Source organism: Neomonachus schauinslandi, chromosome 5, assembly GCF_002201575.2.
Source record: "Neomonachus schauinslandi chromosome 5, ASM220157v2, whole genome shotgun sequence".
Classification (NCBI taxonomy): domain Eukaryota; kingdom Metazoa; phylum Chordata; class Mammalia; order Carnivora; family Phocidae; genus Neomonachus; species Neomonachus schauinslandi.
In genome coordinates this window covers 158,234,660-158,252,870 of record NC_058407.1, presented here as the reverse complement: position 1 = coordinate 158,252,870, position 18,211 = coordinate 158,234,660, and the positions used below count along the sequence as shown (strand labels likewise).

Below are 18,211 nucleotides of genomic sequence, written 5' to 3'. Positions count from 1 at the left end.
CCCGCAAGCAGTGTTCTGCTCATTGCTAGAAAACATGCCACGTTGCGTTCCTAGGGACGGACGTCATGGTGCGCTGCCTCAGGCTGCTGAAGGAATTTAAACGGAAGGTCGAGGATGACCATGACCAGGACGACGATGAGGATGAGGAGGTCATCTCCAAGGCAGTGCCCCCGGTGGACATCGTGTACGAGCGGGACATGCTCACGCAGACCTACGAACTCAGTAGGTCCCATGCGCGCGCACCTGCGGGTGTGTGACTCCCGCGTGCCGCGGGTCCAGAGATGTGTTGCCCACGTGGCGAAGGAGAGGCCTGTGTTGAGAGTGGGAAGCGGCGGGGAGCCTCATGGTTCCCTGGAAGGGTCAGGCTTTGGGTCGGATCTGAGCGTGGTAGAACGGTAGCAAGGTCTCTGAGCCTCCGTTCCCACATCTGTACACAGGGGATGATGTGCACCCCAGCGCGTAAGGGGGACTGAGTGAGGAGTGGAATCAGGATGTCAGTGTGGGGCCTCCTCTGTGGAAAGCCCTCAGAAGCTGAGCCATTAATACAACAGTGCAAAGATTCGAGAGCCGCCCCCCATCTTCTGAAATTGGTCCAGACTTAATGCAAGCTTGGAGTCCCGTGATGGCGGGGGGGTGGGTAATCCTCTCTCCCCACTGCTCGCCCTTTCCCTAGACCCCCTAGAATCCACTAAGACAGCAGTGACCCAGAGCCGTCGATGGGGTGGCTGCGGGTCCCTGTGGGGAGGAGGACGGAGGAGGTGCGGTGGCCGTGGGACGCGAGTCAGCAACTGGTACGAAGCCACACCGGTGAATCACCACAGCCTTTTTGAGGGGCTTTTTGGCATTTTTTATCAACTCTTAATATCACTCCAAATGGGTTCCTCAGAACACAGTTTGGGAAAAGCTGCCCTTAACCCTGTCATGCCCCCTTTGAGCACGTTACTAGTTTGATATGGTGATACATCCTTGTCCCCTTTTTTGATTTTTTTTTTTGAGAGAAAGTGCAAGTGTGCACTTGGTTTGGGGGGTGGGGGAAGAAGAGGGGGAGAGAGAATCTTAAGCAGGCTCCACACTCAGCATGGAGCCCAGCTTTGGACCCCATCTCACAACCCTGAGATCATGACCCGAGCTGAAATCAAGAGTCGGACGCTTAACCGACTGAGCCACCCAGGCGCCCCGCCCTTCATTCTGATGTTTATTTTTGTGCAAGTACAAGGCTGCAAGCTCTCCTTTATCCAGACGGCTCATACCCGGCAGCCTCAAGTGTGCACTGCAGCAGGAAATAAAGCGGGAACTGTTTTCTGAACACAGAGCTTTGCTGCAAAGCCTGCCCTGTGGTTCGTGCACTTTGGGGGGGGGGGGGGGGGCTCCTGCCATGCCTGCCCCCATGCCTACCAGGCTCCGTCCTGGAGTTCCCAGTCCCAGAGCCACTGAGTGAATTTCAGAGGGCTTCTTGGAGGCACAGACAGTGACAGCACATAGTAGGGCAGCAGCTGCCAAAGTAGAGGGAGCCAGTAATAGAGCACAGTCGCCTGCCGCTCACCTACTGCGGTGCCCGGTGGCATCTGGTCCCCCGGCCCACTGGCCGGCAGCTGTGACGGGCCGCTCTGGCATCGGGGTTCGGAATGCCTCTGAGTCTGCCCAGAAAGCCAGGGAAACGGACAAAAGTTCTTAATTAAAATTTTTTTTAAAAAACAGGATCCGTTTCATGTATCTGGCAAAATCCCCAGGGAAGAGCGAGCTCCCTGCTGCTGGGCAAAAGCAATGGCACCGGAGCTGAGCACATCTGCAGCCGGGCACTTGCCATCTACTGTTCTGACGGGGAGGAGGCAGCACCAAAGCATTAGGTTTTGGGGGGAGTGTTCAAGGGTCCTTGGTAGGGCAGGGAGAGAGGAGATAGATTGTATTCTGCGTGTTGGTTCCACCACATTGACGAGTCTGGGCTTCACGAGGGTGGCAGGAGTGGACGTGGCCTTGTGCAGGAGGGCTCCTTCGCAGAGGCCGAGGCTCACACCTTATATTGTTTCCCACAGTTGAGCGCAGAGGCACGAAAGGAATTTCCCAAGCTGAAATCCGAGTGGCTATGAATGTGGGAAAGCTGGAAGCAAGAATGCTGTGTCGTCTTCTTCAGAGATTCAAGGTTGTCAAGGTAACATCACGAGTCATGCGCATGCTTCGTAGCGTCTGGGTGCGCACGGGGCGTGATAGCCAAGGGCTGTCTCAGCTGGTCTCGGTGGCAGGTGGCTGCACACAGGCACGTCATGTCGTCCCCCCCACCCCACCCCCCGCCGACTCCCTGACACTGGTTTTTGTTGGTTTTCACTTTTTAAAAAACAGAATGAGTCTTCAGCTCTGAAAAGTCAGCAGGAGATGTGGCCGTGTGGGGGGCATAGCCGTGTGGGGACTCCCAGGAAGCTGGCTAACCTCCTGCAGCCCCTTTAGTCAAAGCAGGTGCTGTCCGGGGGCCCTCTCCACTCAGGCCTCCCTCTCTCTCCTCACTTGCCTGGCTCCTGGGGACAGCGAGTTGGCTGACCGAACGCGTCTGCTGGTCCCCCTTTCAGAACTCATGCCTGCATTCCAGCCCTATCCTTCCCTCTCTTCTTGCCAACATTTTGACCATTTTGCTGGAAGGCTGGATTACAGTCAAGCTAATGATTGCAGAACGCTTGGCGTGTGCCTTGGCATGAGCTTGGTGTATAGAGGCTGTTGCTCTTCCTGCCATTAAGGGCCCGGGGAAGCCCCTTTTCCCCTGTTCCGGAAGATAAGAATGAGTGTGGGTTGGTGATGGCCTCATCCTCCGCCCCCAAGGCAGGGGCCGCATGGAGCTGGTGACCTCCAGTCCGTGACAACATTTCTGAACCCTCGAATCCTGCATAGCTAACACTCACTGCTCCCTAACCATTTCCTGTAGGTCTAGTCCCGTGTCGGGCACTGGGAGTTGGAGAGGGCCAAGTTAGGACCCTGCCCTCAAGGAGCTCACGGTTCCGTAGAGCAGACACACGCTCAGGATTGCAGTGTGGAAAACCATCTCCGACAGGCCTGTGGAAGAAGCACCTGAGAAATGAGCAGACAGGAAGACAGTGAGGGAACGTCAGCGGGGCCGATGCGGGGCCCCGGTGGTGACAGGGGAGGTGCAGGAAAGATCAGGAAGCAGCCCCCGCTCACCCGCATGCCTGAGTGTTGTCATGCGCTCCAAATGTGATTGAACACATCTCATATCCCCACTAGGGGTTCATGGAAGATGAAGGACGTCAGCGGACCACCAAGTACATCTCCTGCGTGTTTGCAGAAGAGAGCGATCTGAGCCGGCAGTACAAAAGGGAGAAAGCCCGGAGCCAGCTGCTGACCACAGTGAGCCTGGCCTCGGTGCAGGAGGAGTCACTCGTGCCTGAAGGGGAGGACACGTTCCTCTCCGAGTCCGACAGCGAGGAGGAGGGCCGCAGCAAGAGGAAAAGCAGAGTGTCCCAGAGTGACGGGAAGGCCTGCCTGAACGCCAGTCTCGGGACCCAGCCTCATCAGTCCACCTCAGCAAAGGGTAGGGGGTGCCCTCGGGGTCGGGGGGGGGGGGGGGGGGGGGTGAGGCTGGGGGCGCGTGTGTGCCCTCCATCTGAGCTGCTGCCGATCCCGCCCGGCTCTGGGAATGTTCAGAAAACAGCCCATTCGGTTTAGCGGACACCTGAGGATCTCCTTGGTGCTGTCCTAACTGGGGACCTGTTGGTGTCACATGATCACATAATCCTAAATTTGGAGGAGATGGTCATGTGGTCTGTCTCCTGGCTGCTTGCAAGTCAGTCCTCCTTGGCCAATGTTCATTTTGTTTTGTTGTGTTTTTACTAGTAAGGGGATGCGATCCAGTCAACTTCCTCCGTCCCCTACCCTCCAGCCATCTGACGAGCTCTCAAGGTTTTAGTTGAGTTAGAACTTTGTTAAACATGTGGCGGGTGGAGCCCACGACAAGTTTGCAGGTCTGGCGTCCAGCCAGGCAGGGCAGTGGGGCGGGGAGGGGCACCCACACTGCTCACTTGGTCCTGCCCCCGAGTCCTCCAACCAGCCGCATGGAATCCTGGGCCCGCGTGGGGCTGGTCTGGCTGCCGAGGGTAAGTGCCCTTCTTGGTGGCCCTTGAGGGGGCCGCAGTTCGCTCATGCTCCCCCCGCCCCTCCACTGCAGGGGGCTGGAAAGTCGGAAACCTCCACCCACAGAAGAAGCAGCTGCCTTCCTCCCTGGGGGCGGCTGAGGAGAAACGCTGCCAGAGCTCCACGAGCAGGGATGGCCCGCAGGACCCCGGCAGCTCCGCAGACCCCAGCGTGTCCTTCGGCTCCCGCTGCACGAAGAGCAGCAGCGGTGACATAACCGTGATCGAAGAGGTCAGGCTCGAGAACCCAAAGGTGAGTGCTCATGGTGGGGCGCGCCCTTTCTCCGACGGGCCGCTGACAGGCAGAGCTCGGCCTTCTCAGTTCTGTGCGCCCGAGTCACAGCAACCGCGGCAAAGCCAGTGAAGGTGCGAGCACTGCGTGCTGAGTGCTCCCAGCCAGAAAGCGGCACTGTTGTTTACACGGCCTTGTCATTTCCAATCACTCACTCTTTCTGTTGAAGTTTATTTTGGAAGGAACATTTGTTTAGATGAGCGGTTCTTCCCACTCTCGGCCGACTTAGCCTCCCCGGGGACATCTGACATGTCTGGACGGGGCATGTCTACTGGTCACGGCTGGGGGAGCGGGGGCCACCGGTGTCTGGGAGGTGGAGACCAGGGGATGCTGCTTAGTCTAGAATGTGCAGGGACAGCCTACAGGGGAGAGTTAGCCGGCCCCAGATGTCAGCAGTGCCGGCGCCGAGAAGCCCTGCCTTAGATGAACGGCCGGTATCATTTGCCATGACAGGAAGGTAATTATAAAATAGATCAAAGAAAACCCAAACTGTTCAGTACGTTCTGGCCAGATATTATTGGGTGTCACCGCGTTAAAGACGCGATAGAATCAAATGCTTTCCATCAGCATAATTAGAAGGATTAAAAAGGCCATTGACACAGGAGCGCCACTCTTGTGATGGGATTCAGTTCACCTTATGCTGTCCTTTGTCACTTGAACGCGTCCCCTGCGCTTCAGAAGCACGGCATCAGGACGAGGCAGCTTGCGCAGGGCACAGCTGGGATCGGGGCGGCTTTACATACTGGTCTTGCTCTTTTGTGGAGGCCTCACGGCACCCCTGTCAGAGCAATGTCGGCTCTGGGCCGGGGCAAAACGGGGAGGTCCCTGGGGAGTGGGCGACTTGCCTGCCCGGCAGATGCAGAGTGGGGACAAGAACCCATGTGTGTGGAGCTCCCCCCTTGCTTCTCCCTCACTGGTGTGGAGGCCTCTGCTCTTGGTACCAGCCTTACGGCAGAAGCGATGAAGCGTGGGGTGCGAAGGCTTTCCCTAGATTTTTCTAGAAACTCTCAACCCCTTCCTCGCCTTTGGATGCCATAACTTCTTAAGTCCCGGCTGGGACTGTGTCTCACTGAAGAAGCTAGGCCTGCCAGCAGGTGGATCCCAGCAGGTTCCGGAGGGTCTGCCTACCTTGCTCACCTCCCTACCCCCTTGGCACCTTCTGATCAGGCTCACATGTCTCCAGTAGCACGCACGCTCCCTCCAGGTCCTAGAATGCCTTTGCCTGGCTCAGCTCTTTCTCTTCCTCTTCCTCTTAGAAATCTGTTCCCAAAGTAAGAGCAGAATGCTGTCCTTCTTTCTGCCTTGTGCTGAGAAGAAGGTGTGAAGGCCATATCTGGAGGGCCGTTGGTAGAGCACCTCTTTACCTTGCTCTCCAGCCGCCCCCCTCCCCGCCGCCGGCAGGTGGCCCATGTACTCATGCGGCTCCCCTCCAAAATGTTTGCTCTAGTGCGGGAGAGCACAGAGGTCTTTCTCCTGGGCCCCTTCTTGAATCTTGAGCCCTTTTGAGCTGGTTCCCCTTCAGGAAAGAACCGTGCCTCTCCTGAAGCCCTGGCCCTCAGCAGGGAAGTGATCTGAGGCTAGCTGTTCTGACACTAGCAGCAAGCAGCCTCCTCGAGCTCGGTCTCATTCTCCTGAAAACGCTGCTTCAAGTGAGGAGGGCATCCAGCGCAGGAGGCCCTGGGCCACTGTGGGGTGCTCATTTGTGCCAAGTGATTTGCAAGGAGTATGTTGGAGTCAGGATTTTCCTTCCCTTCAGGGGACACACGGGGGTTTTAATAGATCTGATCCAAGGGCAAATGGAACGAGTTCACGGAAGCTCTTAGAAGACCGGAGCCATGAAGAGAACCGTGGGCATTTTGGCAGGAACGGGAGAGCGCGCGCACAGCCCTCTTCTTCTCCCTTTGTCTCATTGGGCACACATCCTAACATACCGAGGGACAACTGTGTGAACCCAGAAGCCTGCCTCTGCTTCTGTCTGATATTCCCAGAGAGTCACAGCCCTCTGGACTTTCCTTCTTGAAATGTGGGCATAGAAATTCCCTAAAGAGGCAAAGCGCACCTGCGGCGACTGTGTCTGGCCCCCTAACCTCACTGAGCCCATTGTGTTCTTATTCTCTTGGTCCCTGCTCTAGGAGAGTGGCAGTTCCCAGAAGACGGGGAAGCATGGCCCAGGCCAAGACAAACCCCACGAAACTTACCGACTCCTCAAACGCAGGAACCTGATCATAGAAGCCGTCACCAACCTGCGCTTAATCGAGAGCTTGTTCACGTAAGGAGCCGTCTGTCTGTCTTGCACTAACAGTAAATCTCAGGCCAGCTCGTTATCACAAGCCACAGATGTGACCGAGAGGCTTCTGAGTCTTCCTCTGCTGCATAGATTCTCACGGCATCCCTGTGTGGTAGAAAGGATTTAGCACTTGTTCTAGTGATTCGGGAAGTGTAGACGTTGAGGAACATAGAGCCCCTAGACGGGGAGAGAGTGAGTGAGCGAGAAGTGGAAGGTGGGGAAAGGGCAGGGCCCCTCTCTTTCCTTGGAGAAGAAACTTAGGCAAATAATCGCATCAGCTTATAAACTGTTCTTAGTTCTGCATGGAGCCTCTGGTTCAAACGCAGTCTGATACGAAAGCAAAAACAGATGCAGGTAAAGCTTCTGTGTCTGGGGTGGCTCTGTGCACGTAGATGCTCCGCACTCCGATGGGGTCCTTGTGACCCACCATCACCACCGCCTCCTGGGCCGCATCTTCGGGCGTCGGAGGCACCTAGCGCTCGAGTAGAAGAAGCCTTGTCCTTGGTCAAGGAGCCTCGTCCTAGTTCTGTAACTGGGGGCTGGGGAGACCATGTGCAGACAGTGCTGCCTTCGTCCCCTCGTCTGTACTGTGAGGAAGGTTTGGTCGGGCATTGCTAATATCCTGCTGGCCCTGCCATTCAAGGATCAGTGATCTGGAAACGTCACTGCAGTGACTCGGTAAGATCTAGACCGTGAGACGCACGAGGAGAGGAATCAGAAAGAGCTGCGGACCTGAGTATTGACAGCAGAACACTGGACCGTCCTGTGTCTGGGAGTTAAATTAGCACGGAGACAGGGTGCAGACAGATCCCCATCACGGCCCCCAGGGTCCCCATCATTGTAATGAATCACGCCCTCCCGTTGGGTCCCAGGGAAGGGCACAGCACGTGAAGCTGCTGTGAGTGGCGGCTTGTCTTTAGCTACCTCATGATGAGATTATTGGGAATATTAACTTCGTATTTGGTGACACCCCAGGATTCAGAAAATGATCATGGATCAGGAGAAGCAAGAAGGTGTGTCTACCAAGTGCTGCAAGAAGTCCATTGTCCGCTTGGTGCGCAACCTGTCTGAGGAGGGCCTCCTGAGACTGTATCGGACCACGGTTATTCAGGATGGCATCAAGAAGAAGGTACGCTAGGCTCTCCGGCCGCCCACCACGCCAGCCTCATGCTGTTAGCTGTTTTCCTGTCGGGCTCCTCTTGTCCTCGTTTGTTTTCACTTGTTCCTTTTATTGCCAGTAACTCAGTCTCCTGTTGTGCCTCCTCATCTGGGGAGCAGGGGCCATGGGGGCAGGAAACCCAAAAGAGGAATAACTCGCTTGGACCTCAGAGCAGCACGCACAGGCCCGAGAGCAGGTGTCCAGCGCCCAGGCCCGCCCTGAGTGACAGGAAGCCAAGTAGGACACACTGAAGTCCAGAGCAGTGCTGGTAGAGATTCAGCCATGTTTAGCAGGTGGAGGGTGTAGACCAGGGCATCAAGAACAATTTCCGCGGCAACTCGAGGAAACGTCCCTGAGGAAGTGACAGTGCTGACTCAGGACGCACTGCACACCTGTAGATCTTCTGGCTTCAGTTTGTCTGTTCCTGTGAAATTTAAAGTTGGGGGCCATTCCCGTAGCACCTGGAGCTCAGCAGTCTGCACGTATGCTAAGACTTGCGTTTTTCAGGGTCGGAGGAATTAGAGCCCTGCCGGGCTCGGGGACCAGAGGGAAGGTGCTGCGGGGACAGGCACTGGTAATTGCCTCACCCTTTCTTTCTGGCTGCATTGCAAATATCTGCCTTAAGAAAGCTGTGCTTTGATGCGGTGTTTCCTTAATAAGCTGGCAAGGTCATTTCATTTTTTTACTTTATTTTTTGGAGACAGTTGAAGTTTGAGAAACACAGAGCAGCGTGAGAAATAACTTACACCGTTTCTGCCCTTCCGGGTTGGCAGCTCTCATCAGTTTTCTGTCTGCTGTTGAGTCCCCTTGACCTTGCCCTTCTCCTGTCCCCCGCAACAACCTGCCACTCCTCCCCTGGAGCAGGCAGGGGGTCCTTGTGCTGACCTCTCTCATTGAAGGACAAAAGCCCCCACCCCTCAGCAGCAGCCCCTTAGATTTCTGTTCCTCTTCACAGAGCAGTTATTTTTGGGGGTGGGGGGTAGGTAGCCTTCTCAGGATGGGGATGAGGGCAAGGAAATCTCCGCCAGTCTAGGAGTGGCCCAGGGATCTGCTGTGTGTCCAGCTCCAGTTTGGCCTGGTGTCCACCGGGCGGAATGGAGGGGGTGGGGGCCAGAGCGCCACGAGTAAGCCCCGAGGATCCCACGACCTCAGATGTGAAGGCACCAGTGCCAGGCCTGCTGCCATGGGCACCGCTGACGTCACTGTCCTAGTAGCCTGGGTGTGTCCGGCTGGGGAGGGCTGTAGTGCTGTGCATTGGCCTCCAGAGTCCGCTGAAGTAGCTCCCCGGCACTTTGTCCGGCGCACAGGGCCCGTGCTGCCGGTGGGCTGCCCGCTGACCCCCTGGAGGGTACGTTGATTAGAGCTGCTGGGTGGCAGCACCCGCTTCGGCCTTTGCTCCTATGTCCTGCCCTGCCCGCTGGGCCTTCGGGGACTGGACTGACCACTGTGCAGTGGGGGAACGGGAATGCGTTGTATTTGCACCATGCTTGTAAATGCTCCAAGGTGTTGCCTCCCTGCATCTCACTGGAGCCTCACAGAAGCCCCCAAAAGTTGGCAGGGCGTTGAAGAAGGGTCCCCATTTCATAGATGAGAAGCTGGTCCCCGTCCAGGCGGTACTGCCCATTCCGTGTGACCCATCTCTCCCCATGAGGCCTGCCGGCCAGAGTCACCCATTTAGGAAACCTTACCTTGCTCTGTCCTGCCAGTGGCAGAGACGGAAGCGAACCTGGCTCTCGGGGGGCCGTGACCGTGATGCCTGCCATCTCTCGCCCGGCCACCACCCTCGCACCCTTCTGCTCACCTCCACCAAGCTGTTTCCCTTTGTCACCCCAGATGACGCACATGAAATGGTCACTACCCTAACTGTTTAGCTTCAGTACCTTGGACGAGGTGAAAGGACAAAAGCGGCTCTAAATCCTCTGCCAGTTGGTTTAGACGCACACCTGGCAGGAGTCCCACAACGGCGCTCTCAGTGAGGGCAGATTAATGAAAGCTGCTTACCTTTTCCAGATGGAAGCCCTCAGGACTCAGGAGCCACTGTGGGAAGTTCTCAGATAGCTGCGGTGGGGTGTCGGGAGCGGGCTGCAGGGCAGGCCGCGCTCTTTCCAGGGCAGACGTTCCTCACCTGACCTGAGCAGCACATTTCCAGTGGCAGAGCTTTCTCGCTTGCTCACTCGAGGGATCTTGGTGCCAGAAATTGCAATGGCAAACTGTTGAGCGACGCCTTTCACTTTGGTCTCAGATGTCTCTTGGAAATGTTAATGGACACAGATGTCAACGGGGTGGCACCCCCCGAGGAACCGAGGTGTAGAGCTAGATCTCCCTCAGCTCCTCCCCAGACTCTCCGACCTCTCACTCCGCAGGTGGATCTGGTCGTGCACCCGTCCATGGACCAGAATGACCCGCTGGTGAGAAGTGCCATCGAGCAGGTCCGTTTCCGGATCTCCAATTCCAGCACAGCAAACAGGCAAGTGGCGGCACCCCACAGGAATCCATGGAAGCTGCCTGGGTCTTTGTGTCCCTGCCTGTAGCAGTTTCCACAAACACCCTTTATTTATACTCAGGTGAGATCAGTGCATTCACTGGTTTAGGAGCAATTTCTGGATTTTTTTTTTTTTTTTAAGATTTTATTTATTTGAGAGAGAGAACACAAGCTAGTGTAGCAGCAGAGGGAGAGGGAGAAGCAGACTCCCCACTGAGCAGAGAGCCCGATGCGGGGCTCAATCCCAGGACCCTGAGATCATGACCTGAGCCAAAGGCAGACGCTTAACCAACTGAGCCACCCAGGCTCCCCCAATTTCTGGATTTTTAAGGAAAAAACAAAAGTCCTGTTGTTCATTCTACTCTGCCTAATGGTGTCGACAGAGCACTCCAAATCATGGGCCCTGTGAAGTGTGAAGCTCACTCAGTCTCCTAATGGCTCAAAATGAAGTCTAGTTGCCTTTCTGAGGCCTTGTCTAATTTTGTTCGTAAACCGTCTCACGGGCTGAGAAAACTCAGGGGTGGGAGAAAGTTCTTAGCTGGGTTTAAACTGGAGGTGGCCAGTGGGCGGGCACAGGGCTCCACGTAGAATGCAGACCTTGGCTGGAACCAGTTGGTGATGGATGTCACATCAATTCCTGATCTCTGGCACTGTTTTTTAAATTAATTAATTTAGAGAGAGTGAGCGAGCGAGTGAGCAGGGGTGGGGGGCAGAGGGAGAAGGAGAACAAGAATCTCCAGCAGACTGCCCGCTGAGCACAGAACTCGACCTCACCACCCTGAGATCATGACCTGAGCTGAAGTCACGAGTCGGACACTTCACTGATTGAGCCACGCCCAGGTGTCCCAGATCACTGGCATTTCTGAAAGTGTCAGAGGACCCAGCACATTGGGCCTGCTTTTCTTACAAGGTAGCAGCTGCCCTGTAGGTGGGGGTGCCCTCTGCAGGTCACCACAGGCCCTGTCACCTCCAAATGTCTAGTGACCTGACACATTTTACTCATTCACATCATCTGCTTGACTCTTGACAGGCAGGTGAGGTTGAAACTTCAGGGCCAAGTGGCTTCATCTGATTCCCGAGGGCAGCCCCTGTCCTTCCTCCCAGTGCTCGTTCTCCCAACATGCTATCGATCTTGTATTTGAACTGCAGGGTTAAAGTGCCCCAGCCTCCCGTGCCTCAAGAAGTTGAAGAAGAAAGTCAAGGAAGAGAGGGTCCGAGTGGGTCAGGAGACTCTCAGTTGAATGCTTCCTCTAAACCAGAAAGTGGACGGGTGAAGAAAACTGATGAGAAAATGGGCATCACCCAGCTGAAAAATTATAACCCTGTTATAGGTAAAAAAGCAGCTCCACGTCAACATCTGGTGATGTGTCATTGGTTGTCTGCATGATGATGTTTGAGTCACTTGCTGTTCTGCGTTCTAGCACTGGGCTGTAGTCCGAAGAAGCAGGTCTGAATCGCTAGCTGGGTCATGTGGTCCCGTGGCCTCCAGTGGCCTCAATTTCCCCATCTGCACAGTGGGCATGATTCTTGCCCTGCATACGTCACAAGGCTATCAGGAGACTCAGATGAAACTGTGCTAGATCGTAACGTGAGGAATTGAGTCACCAAGATGAATTCCTTCTGCTCAGTATCCTTGGGCTGGAACATCCTCTAAGCCACTAAAAACCTCTGTTGTTCCTGACCTCATAACCCTTCTGGTAGTTATAGTCACTGAAGAGTTAGGACATTTGTATAATTTTCCCAGAGTCCATTCTCTGACGGGGTTGCCTCCTCCCTGGGCCCCCACCAAGCTGCTCCAACGTGAACGCGTGCAGGGCCGTGCCGATGGCCGGGGTGGGGCTTCATACCTCTCTTGGCCATAAGCCTGCTCGTTGGCGGGGGAGGGCAGAGGTGACCTGGCAGGGTGCGGACCATGTCCTGGTGTGGCACCCAGCCCAGCAGACTTACGATCCCAGGCGGAAAGGCCGTTTGTGTGACCTCCCTCTCTGCGCACGCGGTCACAGCCGTGTGGCCTGCCTTCGCTCTTTCGGGCTTAGGAAATGCAGGCTGAGGGAGGGCCCCCGGCAGGAGCAGGTGCAGGTGAGCAGCGCCCGCGCTTGCGCAGACAGAAGACGGTGAGCGTGTTCCTCCGGTGGGCATGGCGGTGGAGGAGGGCCTCCTGGCCGCCCGCCCCCGCTGCCCTGCTCCCGTGGTTCCCTGCTCCCTCACCTGTCTTCTCTCCCTGGGGAAGGCCAAGGAACGCTTTATTTGTGTCATCAAAAAAAACGGATGCTTTCAAAGAACCTAGATTTGGGGAATATTTTGCACAGCCCCATCAAGCCGGGGGGCCCCATGTGGAGGTCTGGCAGGCTCTCTCCAGGGGCACCCTCCTCCTGCCTTGCTGCACCCCATCACTGCGGCCTGGCCCTCCACTGAATGTACCGGGCGCCCGTGCATCTCCGGCACTTTGCGTTTGTCCCAGGGTGCATGTCCCCAGGTAACCTGCGTGGGCACCCCCCCCCACCTTGAAGACCTCACTCGTCCTCTAGGTGGAGTTACAGCCTTCTTCCCCCTTCCTCGCTTTGTTTTCTGATACATGATTCTAGGTGTCTCGTTATTTGTGCCCTTTGCCCTGGAAAGTAAGTTCCGTGAGAGAACATTTGCTGTCTCCCTGGCACGTGGGACTCAGTGGTTCTTAGGCGAATTGATCTGAAGTGAATCTGGGAGTTCTCAAGCGCTGTCCTCCCTGCTCTCTCGCCTCAGTTCCAGGACTTGGCCGCTCTCTAGGGTTTCTGCCCAAAATGCCTCGCCTGCGGGCAATACACATGTTTCTGTGGTACCTAATCTATGGGCACCCTACCGGCCACATGGGGGACAAGCCGGGCCTCGGCAGTACAAGAAGAACGGGAAAGCAGAACCTGGGCAGGATGAGAGTCACATCCTCCTCCAGAAGTGACCTAGAGGCCTCCTCTGCCCCACCCAAGGACCACCAAGATGGAACCCCCCTGGAGACTGAAGTGGAGCTCCCCACGGAGGAAGGTGAGGTGTTCCCGAGGCAGGCACGCCATAGCAGCGTCCAGGGGGTAGTCATAGTGCTTCTTCCTCCTCATCCTCTGAACCGGCTGCATCCCCATGGTGCCCTGATCAAAATAAAGTCATAATCCAGACTTCCTGAACCCGTGGGCCTCCTGCCTGACAGGTAGGGTTTTGCCCGAGTTTGTGGTGAGAGGGAGTCAGGACCTGCTGGGATGATGTCACGGCGCCATCGTGACTGGGGCCCTGCCTGTAGCACTGACTTTGATTCTCTCCTAGTATATGTGGATGAAGCCTCATGGAAACGCTACGTCCCTCCCATCCCAGTCCACAAGGACTTTGGCTTCGGCTGGGCTCTCGTCAGTGACATTCTCCTCTGCCTGCCCCTCTCCATCTTTATTCAGATTGTGCAAGTCAGTTACAAGGTACTGATCACTCTCGGGGCTGTTGTGGGGGCTGGTCCCTCAGCTCTAGGCCAGAGAACCTACATTCACCCAGTCAAGGGAAAATACTTCAGCCTTGCAGTTGTCTGGATGCATGGATGGATGGATGGAAGGAAGGAAGGTGGGAGGGAGGGAGGGAAAGATGGAAGGATAGATAGATTGGATGAATGGGTAGATGGTTGGGTGGATAGATGTATGGGTGGGTGGAAGGACGGAAGGAAGGAAAAAGAAAGATGATGGGGAGAGATGGTGGGATGGATGGATGAATGATTGGATGGGTGGGTGGAAGGAAGAATGGATGGATGGATAGAGATGGAGAAATGATTGGATGGGTGGATGGTTGCCTGGTGGGTCAAGGGAAGTACTTCAAAGACTTGTTCTTATGTTAGATCAGTCAGATAGATTGAAAGACACAAATAATTATAACAATAAAGTGTATTTTTAGGAGTTTGGTAAATACAGAAAATGGGTTCAGAGAGACCACTGTCCAGAAAGGAGTGGTGCTTGTGTTTCATGAGTCTTGCAATTGACCCTGGCCTTGAGGGTGAGCTGATCCTGAAAATGATCTCTTAGGTAGATGACCTTGAGGAGTTTCTGAACGACCCTCTGAAGAAGCACACGCTGATCCGCTTTCTGCCCAGGCCCGTCCGGCAGCAGCTTCTGTACAAGAGGTGAGGTCCCTGGAATGGACACAGACTGGCTGAGGGTCCTGGCAGGCTCCCTGAAGTTAGGGCTCTGAATGATCGTTCACCAGGAAGAGGAAAGGGTTCTGCCTTCCAGGTTGCGAAGACCTGAGGTTTTCGTTAATTCAGCGGTCCTATGAGCCTTGTGGATAAAACACGGGCAAATGAGAGGTGCAGGCGGGTAGATTTTATTACCGAATTCCAAGGTTAAAAGAACCTAAAGTCTGCTGCAAGTATCGGGATGGGTTTCCCCTTTTGCTGCTTGTACTTTCTAAATCAGTCCCCCATGTAGGATCGCTGCTCCATTGCCCTGGCTTGGTGTTGGGAGGGGGCAGAATCTGGATCTCCACCCAGGGCCGGCCCGAGGCCAGCCCTCCAGGACCCATGAGGTAGAAGGGGGAGCCACGAGCGAGTCACGCCCCTCAGCCCAGACGCAAACCCTCTGACCACAGCTGGTTGTGTGATTGGAACCCCCACTCCCCTCTGTTTTCCAGACGGTACATTTTTTCTGTGGTAGAGAACCTTCAGAGGCTGTGCCACATGGGGCTGCTGCAGTTTGGCCCCACGGAAAAGTTCCAGGATAAAGATCAGGTGACGTCTCTTACGCCTGAATGAACGGGGTCCTGGTGGCTGAGCAGTTTCCAGACAGCTGACCTGACCGTGGTTCTGAGGTTCGTTCTTCGCCCTGTCCACGTGTCTCTAGGTCTTCATCTTCTTGAAGAAGAACGCGGTCATCGTCGACACCACCATCTGTGACCCACATTACAACCTGGCCCACAGCAGCCGGCCCTTCGAAAGGCGCCTGTACGTCCTGAACTCCATGCAGGATGTGGAGAACTACTGGTTTGATCTGCAGTGCGTCTGTCTCAACACCCCTTTAGGTACCGTCTGCCTTGGCGAGACCCCACCGCTCCACCTGCTTTCTGTGCCATCACCGGGGTTTCGGGCAAGAAGACACTAGAAGTGGCTGCTGGCTTTCAGACTGCTCCCCAGGGACCTAGAGTGTCCTTGGGGCTCCCTTAGAAAGGGGGGCGGTGGGCTCGGAATGAGGGGCTCCCAGACACCCTACACCCGTTTCATCCAGGCCACTCTGCTTGGTCCTTATTCACTCACGCATTCAGGAGGTATTTGCTGAACACCTTGTATCAGCTCTTGGGTCTGCCCGTGAGCGAGAACATAGCCGTGTCTGCCTTCACTCCAGATCCTGAGTGGGCCCCGTGCCACGGAGGAAGTGTGCAGGGGCGTGCGTGGAGGGCAGGCTGCTGGGGTGGTCGGGAGCAGCCTTTCTGAAGCGGGGGCACTGAGTGGAGCCGGCCAAGCCCAGAGCTGGGCGAGAGCCCCACAGGCATGGGCATGGCCAGTGTTGTTGCAGAAACAGAAGGGGCTGGTGGGGGAGGGCAGCTGCCAGTGGAGAAGCAGTGGGGGGGGTCGTCCGAGCTCTGGGGGCTTGCAGGACTTGGTACAGGCCGTATCCGGAGAGCAGGGAGAAGTGCGCCCTGCCTGCTGGGTGGGGAACGGACTGAGGGGCCAAGAGCAGAAGCAGGGCTGTGACACTTGTCTAAGACAGAGCTGTCCGCTGGTGACCGTGAAGGAGGGGGGCAGCTTGGGAGGTATTTTGTGGGGTGTTTTTGTTTTTGTTTGTTGGGAGGTTTTGGGGGAGGCGGCGGGAGAGATATTTTGGCGGAAGACCTGAGCAGATTTGGCCAGCAGGTCGGTTGAGCTGGGTTCGGGGATAAGGCCTTCGCTTGCATCTTCTTCCTGTCCCTGGAATGTCCCCTGACCTGTGTCCACCTGGCAGTGGCCACGCCTGTGCCAAGCATCGCCTCTTCAAGGAAGCCTTTCCAGCACCTTTATACTGTTTTCTGATTTCCTCCTGGGGATTCCTCAGGCCCAGGAAATTTGGCTTCCATCCCCTGGTGTCTTAAAGTGCCTGGTACACAGTCGGCATCCCATAAATGTTGATTGACTAGATGGAGGGTTTATGGAGGTCATAGATCAGCGCTCTGTCCTCTAAGCCAGATTCCATCTGGTGTCTTCTTGCCACTTGGAGGAGGAAGGGATGTCATGTCCAGTCCACACCTGGGAAGGAGCCCTCGTCCCTTCCTCCTGTCACAGAGCCAGAAGATTAGTAGTACGCTTTGCTTTTTGCAAAGCAGGAGTCCCACGTTTATTTGGTAGAATTGTTTAGTGCTGGCAGGGTAATGAGCCCATGTATTTAGAACCTTTAATGTAATGGGTCCAGACAGGACCCATTTAGAACTGTGTGTTTCATGGAGTTCTCTGGCATTCAGTGAGCTAGGCTTCTACCATTTCAGATTTTTAGAGTGCCCTAATTCCCCTGCATTTTATACCCAGATGAAAATTTGTGAACCAGTATGTTATCTGCACCAGAGTTGTTGAGGCTTGACAGTTGGTGAGTTTCCATCCCTTTTAGTGTTCATGAGCGCAAAGTGGGGAGGCTTAGAGTCCATTAATCAGGCATCAATTGTCCCTTTGTTCACCAAACATTTGAGGAGGTTCTGGCCCAAGGACTGAGGGAAACGCACCATATAATAGGACGTGAACATCCTTTAGAGCAGGGGTGCGCTGAGCATGGGTATACTGGAAGCACCTGGGGAGCGTGCTGAAATGAGGATTCCTGGGCCCTGTCCAGAGCTTTGGATTCAGCAGGCGTGGGGATGACCTACATCTGCATTTTGAACACACAGCATGGCCTTAAGCCCTCCTAGGTTCAACTGGCCATTCAAATGCATGACCTTGGGCCTCCCTGAAGCCTTCTCTGAGTTTTGCCTCTCCATTTCTGAGCTGGGAACAGCAGCACCACCACCTTATGGGCTGAAGCCAAGCTGGAACGCGGTGTCTTACATAAACGCCTGCTGAGAGGTGTGGAGCATGGGCTCTCGCCACTGCCCCTCGGCCCCCACCCAGAGACCCAGGTCTGCCATCGAGTGTGTTAGAAGACTGTCGTTGGTACCCTGCAAATCACCATAACCTTCCTTTGCCTGACTCAAGCAACAATTTAGTGTAGTAGTTTATATTTTCTTGGAAGAAACGCAGTTTTCTTTATTGTGGATTAACAGCACGTGATTGCTCAGCTATGTTAATGCACATCTTGGGCATGCAGGAAACATCTGGCTGCCTCCCGCTGCCCACTGGGCCCAGGGAAGCTGACACCGCACTGAGCTGTCTGTCCAGATCCCTGCTGATCCCGACCACTCAGCCACTGCTCCCTCTGGGCTAGCGCCCGGGAGCTCCACACGCTTCCCCCGAGGAAGGAAGCCTGGGACCCCTCTGCTCCCGATTCCCCACCCCCGTTGGGTTCTTCTGTTGCCAGCTTGCCTTCCCTGCTTAGCGGAGGTCAGCCAGGGTACAAATCCTTCACTCGGTTCACCCACCAGTGTTGAACGCTCTGACATCGATGATGAGGCATTTGTACGAAGAGGTTCTCGCAGTCTCAGAGCCCCTGCGCTGGTCGGGAGCAGAGGCGGGAAGGGAATCTCTCCCTCGCCCCAGCCGTGCGCCCTGGCCGCCCCGAGCTGCAGGAGCACACCATCCTCAGGGAAGCTCGTGTTTCGTTTCCTAGGTGTGGTGCGCTACCCGCGTGTCAGGAGGAACAGCGCCCAGGATCAGGGCCTTGAGGAGGAGGGCAGTCTGCAGAAGGAGCAGGAGAGCGCCATCGACAAGCACAACCTGGAGCGCAAGTGCGCCATGATGGAGTAC

At 55.6% G+C, this 18,211-nt stretch overlaps 1 protein-coding gene across 2 annotated transcripts in view; it reads left to right on the top strand.

The window, feature by feature from the left end:
* The window catches only part of GTF3C1 (general transcription factor IIIC subunit 1), a 71,065-nt gene that overhangs the window by 29,734 nt on the left and 23,120 nt on the right, over window positions 1-18,211 (top strand). For both annotated transcript variants that reach the window (XM_021700641.2, XM_044915092.1), the window contains exons 7-20: window positions 55-222; window positions 2,034-2,149; window positions 3,229-3,535; window positions 4,169-4,386; window positions 6,558-6,694; window positions 7,688-7,841; window positions 10,235-10,338; window positions 11,503-11,684; window positions 13,096-13,371; window positions 13,645-13,790; window positions 14,382-14,479; window positions 14,986-15,082; window positions 15,195-15,372; window positions 18,075-18,207. In XM_021700641.2, coding sequence (XP_021556316.2) covers window positions 55-222; window positions 2,034-2,149; window positions 3,229-3,535; window positions 4,169-4,386; window positions 6,558-6,694; window positions 7,688-7,841; window positions 10,235-10,338; window positions 11,503-11,684; window positions 13,096-13,371; window positions 13,645-13,790; window positions 14,382-14,479; window positions 14,986-15,082; window positions 15,195-15,372; window positions 18,075-18,207 — 2,314 coding nt within the window. The remainder of the gene's footprint in view (window positions 1-54; window positions 223-2,033; window positions 2,150-3,228; window positions 3,536-4,168; window positions 4,387-6,557; window positions 6,695-7,687; window positions 7,842-10,234; window positions 10,339-11,502; window positions 11,685-13,095; window positions 13,372-13,644; window positions 13,791-14,381; window positions 14,480-14,985; window positions 15,083-15,194; window positions 15,373-18,074; window positions 18,208-18,211) is intronic.